Source organism: Mytilus edulis, chromosome 14, assembly GCF_963676685.1.
Source record: "Mytilus edulis chromosome 14, xbMytEdul2.2, whole genome shotgun sequence".
Classification (NCBI taxonomy): Eukaryota; Metazoa; Mollusca; class Bivalvia; order Mytilida; family Mytilidae; genus Mytilus; species Mytilus edulis.
This window is the reverse complement of record NC_092357.1, coordinates 54,840,317-54,851,564: the sequence shown is the minus strand read 5'-3', so window position 1 is coordinate 54,851,564 and position 11,248 is coordinate 54,840,317. Positions and strand designations below refer to the sequence as shown.

The 11,248-nt window shown below is 32.1% G+C and overlaps 1 protein-coding gene across 1 annotated transcript; it reads left to right on the top strand.

The window, feature by feature from the left end:
* Positions 1-5,838: 5,838 nt before the first annotated feature.
* On the top strand, positions 5,839-9,228 carry LOC139504491 (galactose-3-O-sulfotransferase 2-like). The gene is made up of 2 exons (XM_071294599.1): positions 5,839-6,003; positions 7,201-9,228. Exons 1-2 carry the CDS (start codon positions 5,978-5,980, stop codon positions 8,603-8,605), a joined length of 1,431 nt encoding a protein of 476 aa, XP_071150700.1. The 5' UTR covers positions 5,839-5,977; the 3' UTR covers positions 8,606-9,228.
* Positions 9,229-11,248: the final 2,020 nt, after the last annotated feature.

The window sequence follows — 11,248 nt, the reverse complement described above, 5'->3', positions numbered from 1 at the left end:
AGAACGTAGTAAGATCGCGCTATGAACGTAGTATAATCTTTTAAGAACGTGTTATAATCGCAGTAAGATCGTGTTGCAATCGGATAACTCGTGGTATGGTCGTAGTGAGAACGTGAAGAGCGTAGAACGAAATTGATAAGCGTAGTGAGGTCGCAGAATAAGCGCGGTGAGAACGTGGTATAATCGTAGCGGGATCTTTGTAGAAGCGTAGAGAGGACGTAGTAGCATCGCGAAAGCAACGAAAATTTACATTTTCATGCCGCTCATACCGCGACCTCACCGTGATCTAAATTTATTTTAGATCGCGGTGAGCGTGGTGCGATCGTGGTCTAGTGGGACTGGGGCTTACGTAATAACAACTTACTTTAGGAACAAATTGTGAAAAACACCTTTGTTATTATTTTTATTGATCTTTCAACGGTCAAAGGCATTATAAACATGTTATGACTTGGCCTTGAATTGAAGAACAAAAATATAAAGAGTAAAACAATACATTTTCAACAATAATTTAGTACATGAGAGTATATGTGTCCGACTAAAACGTGAGAAAAAAGAGATCATTTCAAGATTTGAACGTTTCTTTTTTTTTTAGAATACAAATAATAAATTTTGTATATTTCACAGCGAAAAAAAACCCATCGATAGTTACATATTGAAAAGATAAGAAAATAGAATATTTATCAATCAAAGGTAATAAAAATAATTGAGCATTGAAAAATACCCAAATCTTATCTGAAGGAGATTGACCGAATTCCAAATCATATCAATACGTAGGATTTGATCTTGACTTTGTTCTGATTGATTGTTCTAGTTAAATGCAATATATGTGACATTTGAAGTTCGTTTGTTTATGTTATGTGAAACGTATCGAAATGAATCCACGAATGTACATTCCTATCTATAACACAAAAAAGAACATACTTGTGATTCATATATATGTTTCGTTCATTATTTGAACATGAATTAGGCGGTTAGTTTTATTGTTTATTTTTTTACATTTGTCATTTTGGGGCTGACTAATTAATAAAGGCAACAGTAGTATACCGGTGTTCGAAAGTCTTAAATCAATTGAGAAAAAAAAAAAATCCGGGTTGCAAACCAAACCAATGGAACGACAGAAACACCGAAGTGCAATAAATCAAACGAACTATTTGATATCAACTACTACATTCATGACTTCGTACAGGACATTCTAAGAACAAATTGTGGGTTTAACCTGGTTTAATGGCGTGTCAATACAGACATAATGCAATCGGCAGTCCTCGGGTGACTCCGCTACTCTCCTTCTATCCAATGGATTCCTATGTAATACAGACGAGTTAAGATGAGGTACGGAATCGGCCGAGTTGTGACGAATGAAACATAATGAAGAGTAGGTATGTATAATGACGATAACCATGACTGCATCTACGTCGAGGAGTAAATTTGAACATGTTCATCAAATTCACAGGGCTACAGGAAAGACAAGAAAGAATATCTAACCATCAATTCTTACGTGTCGCAGTTCCCAATTGTCGAATTCAGTAGTCTTCTTTTTGCCTACAGAGAGGTTTTGCAAGATGAAGATCGTTAGTTTGTGGTATTGCATGCTTACTTTCTTATGACAGGACAAAATATATCCAAAGTTTTATCATAAGAAAAAAACATCCTACGGAAAATAAGTTTTACAAGTCAAAATTCATCCTAAGGGTAAAAAAGTCAATGGAAAAATATGACACGAAGAGACATTTGTTTCTGAGAAAAAGTCTTTCATCATAATTCTACGGGATAAAGATATTCCTATAGGATTTACCATTATTTTTTAAAATCCTACAGGATTTTAAATCATGTAGGATACTAATTTTATTCTGTTCTGTTTTCAATAGTTTTGCAGAACCAGGCAAGCCATAAAGTAAAAATGTATTTATTTTACCTATCCTAGGAAGTTTATTATTACCAAGTTCGATAATTCTACCGTTAAAAATATGATTCCAATTTGCAGTAATAAGAAGTGCTTTCTTGTCAGATAAACTGTTGCTTGTATTGCTGTATTCAGAGTCATAGCGAGATCCTCAACATGTGACATAAGTTGAACTTGAATTTGAAATATTACACTGTGTACAGTAATGTAAAATCATAAATTCCTTGAACTAATTATTGAACTCAAAGGAATATTCAAAACGGAACGTCCATAATCAAATGGCTAAGTCGAAGCTTAAACGAATGGATAACAACTAACATATTCCTGACTTGTTACAAGCATTTTCTTCTATAGATAATGGTGAACAAAAACTGGTGTTATGGCTAGCTTAACCTCTCATTTGTATAACAGTATCATAAAAATTCCATTATATTGACAACGATGTGTGAACAAATCAAACAGACATAATAAGCAAACATATAAAAAAAAAACAGGGGTACAGCAGTTCCAACATTGTGTAATTATCTTGATCCCTATAAAACAAACAAATGTATAAACCAAATTTACCGTGGCACAATAACACAATATGGAAGATTCATAGAAAGTATACTAGATTGTATCATTTATATCATAATGTAAATTAAACATTTGTTTAATCCTTTTAGGATCGAGAAACGTTTCTGATCAATATTGTTTTTGTAAAAAAAGATGATTTATTTTCATTTTATATATCAATTAGCACCATTACATTAAAGGTCAGTAGAACTGAGAACAGGGCCCGTATGCATAAAGCTACTTAAGTTAAGATTTTCCTTAGTAAACACTTAAGTTAAGGAAACTCCGCCCTTTTTATCTAAGTGGTATGCATACAAAATATTAAACTAAGTATTTCCTAAGTAAAATCTTAGTTGTTTAAGTCACGCCCACAAAACTTAAGTGGTATGCATAAAACTCCTTATACTAAGGAAACGCCTAAGATACGCCTGGACATGGACCTCCATTTTGTTGAAACAATAAGTTGATTGTTTATGGAATCACTGTTACGAAAGTCCCCACTGCTACACCTCATGGAATTCGAAGTTTATATAAGATCATATATGATATAAGATATTTATGATACCTTACTCGTATCAATTTTTTTATATTTCATTATATATTCAGTGAGATATATTGCGGTTTCGAAAATATTGCTAAGTACGTTAAGATGTTGAGAATATACTTACTGTCACAATTTGTGTCAGTAAAGAGTGTAGGACTTTTGAAAAATGTCCTTGTTTGTATATGGATTCCTAGAAAAAATTTCTACCCCCCTTTTTTTGTTGTAAAAGGGAAGTGATAAAAATGTGAATTTCTCATAGATTTTTTTCAAACCATAAGTAAATATAAACAAGGGGTCTGGAAAGGGAGATGTCAGCGCATAATAAGCTGAACTATAATTAGTGAATATTTTATTGAAAAAAAATGTTTTGTAAAATGATTTGCTTACAATGTTACCCTTAGTCTTGTGCTCGACACTGAAACCTTGATCATGTTTTATTAGAGTTTAAAACATATTGTTGTATCCAAAAAATATTACACCCATTAAAAGATGATTAAAGATTATTCATTTGGGTTACTGAAATATTTTTCTTCCAATGCTCATCCGTAAAAACATCAACCTTAAAAAGCGTTGTCTTATATGCGTCTATTGTTCATCATTTATACTATGTTTATACGTTCTTTTGAATTGTTTTACATACCAATATCAATTTAACCCCAGCTTTTTAAAATAAAATCATGCATTAATCAATAAATTTAAATAATCATAACAAACTTTTACACGGATGAGTACATGTGATGAGCTAGTATCATACGATAATTAGAGAAAGGTTCCGATTTAAGTATTCCTTAGTTAAGTGAAGACTTAAGTAAGTTTATGCATACCGCTTAAGAATTTTACTTAACTAAGGAAATTCTTAGTGAAATCTAAGTTTAAGGAATACTTAAGTTAAGATGTTTTATGCATACGGCCCCTGCAGGAGACTATTTAATGACATAATCGAACGGCCATTTATATTGCATAATGATATAATTTGTAATTTGTACTTGTTTTTAAAATACTGCATGAGATTAATATATGACAATCACCATTTGAATATTGATGTTGCTTGATTTTAAAGAAAAATATTGAAGTAAAGTTAAAATATTGAATATATAATTGTAATAAGAATCCATTCTATATTTTAAACATGTTTGTTTTAAATTCTGTATTGACCTTTTGCTTCAGGATATATTATTACTTATCAATCTTAAGGAATCAGATTCAACATATATTTATTTCATCCGTTTTATCGATTTTACGGTCTTGTTATACCACACGCAACGAAGTTGCGGAGGGTATACTGTTTTTGACCCGTCCATCTGTCCGTCAGTCCGTCAGTCCGGTTTCTTAACATCACAACTCTTCTCAAATCACTCAACAGAATTTCATGAAAACTTTTTAGATAATAAGGATATACTATGCAGATGTGCATATCGACAGGAAATTACGATTCAATTTTTTTTTCTAAGAGTACGCCCCTTTGAACTTATTTGTTTTAATGTACTAATGCAACAGTTTGTCTCGCAACTCCTCTGAAACCACACAAAATAATTTCATTAAACTTTTTCAGATAATATAAAGGACATGCTATGTAGATATGCATACCAACAAGAAATTACGATTCAATTTTTTTCTACAAGTTACGCCCTTTCAGGGCCGTAACTACATTGAGGCAAATGAGGCAAATGCCTCATGTTAGAAATTTCAAAAAAAAAAAAAAATGAAATAAAAGATTGTCTTCATATAAAATTGTTTTTATGGAAAGTATCTTGCAAAAAGCAAGTTCTCTTCACTCTCTGGTGTCGCCCCTGCATGTTTTTCGTGATCCATGTTTCTATTTTACTTTTAGTTTTCAGAGTTGATGGTCTATTGTTTGTAATTCTGTGTCCCGGGTTTGTCTTTTGTTCATTTATTGTCCTACTTTAAGACTTTAGTCTGAGTGTTGATTTTCATTTCTAACGTGTGGTTTTGCAAAGTTGCATGTCCAACGATGTACAGACATTTTGCGAGAAAATATTTTAAGAATATATATGTGCTACTGGACACAGAAGCAAAAGGTTGTTTCTGCATGGAGAATTGAACTTGATATCAAAGAATACAAAACTCGCCTTTTTTGTAGAAAAAACTAGATAGCTGACATGGTTTGGATTAAAGTGAGGTCACCAATTTCCCGGTATCAAATAATTTGAAAAAAAATGTATTGCCATTTGACCTTTTACATTGAAGGGTTAAACTTGCATTAAGTCGTGTTCACACCCTTTAACAGGACATAAAGGAATATGGAGTAAACGTGCACGGGATCTAATCGCATACAAATTCAATGCATAGAAAAAATACAAATGATTACTGGTCAAAGTTTTATTCCTGTTTTCATCTTGATAGTTGCTGGAGGGTCTCCAACAATAAAAGTATCATTACTACCGTAAAACAAGATCAAGATGGCCCATAGTGTCGACTTAAGCAGTACTAGTACTTAAAGTGTAATACTGCACTGTCACTATATTTAAATCTAGTCATAAACAAATCACCAAAGTCTAAGCACAACACAAGACAAGAACAGGCAGACAGATCCGGTATTATATGATTATGAGAATTACAATTTTTGCTTTATCCTACATATCGATCTTTTAATGTTGTCCCTAAAACCTTAAAGTCTTAAATTACATAGAATCTATGTTTTTGCTTTGAGACCACAATATTGTCGAAAAAAATAGCTAAAAATTAATTGCCTATCAATGTAAAAAGAGTCCGGGAAACGCCCAGAATGCACGATTTTGCGTTATTTTTCTTAGAGCTTCTGGGGGCCTTGAGCGGCCCCCAGACCCCTCGCCAAAATTTTGTCGCCTCATGTATTGGTGTCTTTAGTACAGAAAAAAGGAAGATCCGAAGGACAAGGATAAACAAAGAATTATCAACAATTATCAGAGATCTATCACCCACCCACCTGCTTATACAACTCTGATAAGGGAGAACTTTCCTGTTTTGTTATATGAAGGATGAAAACGTCAACAATGCAAGTCCGGTAAGATTATTTATTACAATAAGTAATAAATATATATTTTAAGTTCAATGACGGATAAAATTTTCATAAAATATTTCGAAAATTGATAGTTATTAATTTTTCAAATTTTCATTAAAAAATTTATTTCTGTATTTTAAATTGATAATTTGGATGATTTATATGTTAGAACAATTTTCTCTGTTATATCTTCTTATACACAGGATAGGGATTATAGAATATCTGCACACATTACGGTGTCATTAAAAATACGGCTTCGCGGAAAGAAAAATAACCACAGAAAATGACTACAGCATTCAAGCTAGACTTGCTACAATTCCCTTTCTAATATTTCTCTCTTACTAATTTATATGTTTACTGATAAGTGCCAGTCTACTGATTGCCCTTGGACAAACTTTACAAGTCCCTTCCTCCTGCAGATGTCAGTATAATTGTAATCTCCTAGTTATAGCAGTAAAATTATTAAAGGGGCAAAATTGATAAAAAATAATAATATTTAGGAAGGGACATGTAGCAAGTCTATATTCCAGTGAGAGAATACAAAACTGCTGAAAGAGATTACGAAATACAAGAATGTATATACACTAGATGTAAAAAAAAAGATGTGAAATTTGCCGCCTGTAAATACATTTTGCTATTCGCTTGATATATCTAACTGTTAAGCTGGAGAGAAAATATTTTTAACCAAAGGACATATATATATGTGTATAACAATACAGTCTTGAAGAGGTTCGCTACTCTGTTTCAAATTAACAAGCTTTTCATTATAGTATATATTGATAGGGGATTGATAAAGGAATCAAAAGAGCAAAACAAATAATATAGGTCAATGTTCTTGTTTTTGAGATATAAGTGATTGGTATTTGTCGGGGAAATGTTCTCTCTTGATTTTCGTAGCTTTATCATTGACAAGTATAAGTTCTCAAAATCTATTAGGAAATAACAAAAGCTTGATAAGACTTTTACAGATGGCTTATAATTAATTAAAGATTTGTAAAAAAAAAAAATGAGGGTCAATGGGCAATTTTTTTGAGGCATTCAAATGGAGAAAACTAGAGGATTCCGAAAATCTGACAAAAATTCTAAAACATGACAAGCGAACATCCTTGATAAAATTCGATGCCTTTTTCTTTTGTTTGAAATTTCATGAAGCTGTTAACCAATGTTATTTTTTATTTTATTTTATTTTATTTTTTTCAGACTGATTATTTGTTGTTTTTTCCTGGGTTCCTTAATTGTGATCATACAATACACATCCCGCACTAACAATTTTGATTATAGACGAGATGTATTGGAGCGCCGAATATCTTATGACATGGGACAACAAATGGTCGAATACTCTGAAGCCGTTGAAAAGCAACTACGAAGTCAGAAAGAGGGCATTCATTTGACTAATCTAAATTTAGATGCAAAATCGAAAAGAATCGCAAAGTTGAATGAATCAATAAATAAAACTCAAATTAAGGAACGCATTTTCAATCTAGAAAGGCATGACGTAACACATGATATGCATACCAAGCAGACAGCAACAAAAAAAGTTTGTTCGAGTCCAATGAATCATGTCGCTTTTTTAAAAACGCACAAAACAGCAAGTTCGACTATCATGAGTATCATGCAGCGTTTCGGTTATTTCCGTAACTTGACGTTCGTTATGCCTTTGAAGAAGATAGACCAATATAGATTTAACTACATCGGAGAACCAGGAGAAACAATATCCTATGAAAATATCATTCCAAAAAGAGAAGAGGATGAATACGACTTACTATGCAACCATGTGGTCTACAACGAAGGCGCATTTCAAAATACCTTTCCAAATGATACTTTTTTATTTACAATTATCAGGGAACCTCTTAAACAACTTATTTCAACAGTAAATTATTATGGATATACGCAACAAGGTTACTTTGCTAAAATTCTTAATCAAAGTTTAATGAATCCAATGTCAGATTACTTGAAATCTCCATGGAAATTTGAACCAAGCAATCCACATTATTCCGTTACAAACAATAAGATGTCAATAGACTTGGGCTTGCCAGTCAGCCAGATACAAAACGGCAGTTTTATTAAATCTTATATGGAAAGATTAAATACAAAATTTGAACTTGTTCTTCTACAGGAATATTTCGACGAGTCACTCATACTCCTTAAACGTTTTACTTGTTGGTCTTTTAAAGACATGATTTACATGTCGAAAAATATATGGCCGCTTCATCAAAATTTGAATTTATCAGCAGACGACATAGATAATCACCGGAAGTGGAATGTTGCTGATTATGCTCTATACGAAACTTTCTATAAACTATTTTGGACAAAGGTTTTAAAGGAAAAAGAATTTTTTGACGAGGTGTATTATTTTAGACGCATTCTTCAAAAAGTAAACATTCATTGCTCAAATGATAAACAATCAAAAAGTTTAACTATATTTGATTCAAAATGGAGTCCTGGTTTTATCTTGACACCAGATGATTGCATTTTCCTCAAAATGAACGAAAAACAATTCATTACAGTAATTCATAAAAGAATGATGTCACGTGCATACCCTAACGGTAATAATCCTTTCGAACAAACAACTATTGAAGATGATTTGGCTCATTTATTTCAATAAATTTACATCGTTGTTGATATTCGTTCACAATTAGTTTGTTGAAATGAATAATCATATATACTCAAATTATGAAAAATAGCATAATAAATGATAATTTATTGTGTTAAAATTTATTGTAGACACTTTTACTGGTCGCAGTGTTGTACACAATTTGTGTCTGGGAGATATTTAGTTTGTTTTACACATGTCAGTCCTTCCATCCTTCTGAATTCAAATACGTGTCCGACTCTTTTTCACAGCTTGGACTGCCTTAAATTTATGGTTTGATTGAAATTTCTCAAAAAATATATCAAACTTATTTTTGGTATACGATGCAGTCCGGTGTAATACTATCCGCGCACCTAAGACTTATGACTTCACTTCTTTCAACTTATATAACCAATAATTGGATAATATTGTGTGAATACATTCATAACATACTTTTATTTCATAAAATCTTCTGTTTGTATGGTTTCATCCTCTAGAGTTTGTGTAATGTGTGTCAAAAATTAGGGAAACCCCCTGTTCTGAGAGTTCCTCCAATGTCCGGTTATTTCGCGCATGCCTTCCAAAAATAGCTTATTTTGAATAAAGGAAAGGTTTTATTCTACGAAATATAGCTGAGTTTGAACCTAACACACTGCCAAGGATACACAGCAAAAATTATTTCAATCTGATATATATTTGTCTTAAATAAAATAAATTTTATCTGATGATGTAATTTTTTTTAATGGACATTGGCCAAATATAGCAAATCACGGGATTGCAGCTATTAATTAACTCTTGAACTTATCAATTTTAATGTTGTTTTTTTTATCCCTACGGAAGGCTAAAACAATAATAAGAACGATTTTGTTCGTGTTACTGTGTTGATATGACCAAATCAGCTAATGCGCGATATCACAGGCCGCGCGAACATCGGGGACTCCACTGTATATGTATTTGTGTTAATTGATGACTACTAAATGTGAATCTACATTATAAATAGACTGTATGAGGCATACGTTTTATAATCTGTTAAAAAAGTAAATAAAAGATACGCATTTCATCGCCAAAAGACTCATCAGTGACGCTTGAATCAAAACAGTTATAAAGGTAAAATAAAAGTTTGATTAAATTACAGCCGATTCCATTAGTGTGTACAGATAAGGGAAATATCTTTGATTAGCTTGCTTGCTAACTGAACCGTGAAATCATTATTAGGTAAGGTATACTACCCTCCTTTCGAAGTAGCCAAGTCCTACAAACAAATAGAATGGTTATCTGTCGAACTAGTCCACTCTTCAAGGAGGGTAGTTTACATAACCTAATAATGACTTCACTGTTCAGTTAGCAAACAATTAGCTAACCAAAGACATAACCTCTATCTACACACTCAATGGAATCGAATGTAACAGCCATCTAATGATCATTACTTATCGTTACCATAGAAAACATCTTTCTTTGACACTAATATTCATAATTCTGAACTTAAAGAAAGATTGAAAAAAAAGTTTAAAAAGGGCTGAAGTAGATAGGATATGCAATACGATGTTTAAAAGCTACTTTTACTCAAACACACATTTTTCCAAATTGTGCTTGTTGATATTTCTGTTACTTTTGGATGACTTGTTTTATCAAAAGGCTACTGAGCACCCTATAGTAATCAACGGCAATCTTCTTCTTGTCGGCTTGATCATTTATTCATATAGCTTGGTTTTTGTGCAGGATATTCTCAAGAAGAATGAATGATGATATCTATTCACTTAATAATTCGAGATTTTGCCACTCACATGACTTAAAATAAAGTTTATACCAGGTTTGATTAATTTTGGTTAATATCTTGACGTAAATTTAAACACTGTCAAAAAGGTTCAAACGTTAAAGACAAAACAGAGGGTTTAAGTCTATTTTTGAACTGTTCTTTCTATATGCAGAATATGTAGTATATAACTGCCAATAACATCGGAGTTTCCTATTATAGTTTGTTGTGTGCTACTCAGTGTTTTTTCCTTTGTATAGTGCTTTGTAGAATCAAATATTAACATTGTCAACACCTTGATCACAATTTAATGTTCCGAATTCCTCATTTATAGATTTTTCAATGGTCAACAGCTTGGTTCTAATTCTATCTAAAGGTAAGGTACATTTGTCATCTATGTTACTGAGTTTAGAATGACGTCCATCTTCACTGAATTAGTACACATTTGATTTTGGGGCCAGCTGAGACCTACCACCGGATAAGGGTTTGTTTCGCTTAATTGACGACGCATTGTTTGCTTTCGGCTGTTATCGGGATGTTGTCTCCCATTTATTTTCTCAATTATATTTAGACTCACCGGTAGAAACATGTTCTACATGACTAAAAAAATAAAGTGTGTAAAGAACAGTCTTAAATCTTACCAGTTGCACTAGATTGAACAATTTTTAAAGGGCTAAAATAAAGAAAGTTGAAAACGTTTGGGATCTTTAATTCCAAAAGGTGGCAACAGCAAAGGTGATCTATTCCTAGGGTAAAATCAATTCGTAAGTTTGAAAACAGTTAATTTGATATCATGACCACATCAATGATATACCATCTGGGAGGGAACATCAACAAAAAGTGTCAAATAAACTCATCATGTGACTTATTAAAAAGTAAAATAACAAAAATACTGAATTTCTAGGAAAAAAAACGAAAGTCCC

Coding starts and splice junctions, on each gene's coding strand:
- LOC139504491 (XM_071294599.1), top strand. CDS start 5,978: ATGAAAACGTCAACAATGCAAGTCCG. Junction 6,004..7,200: donor ACGTCAACAATGCAAGTCCG/GTAAGATTATTT, acceptor TATTTTTTTCAG/ACTGATTATTTGTTGTTTTT.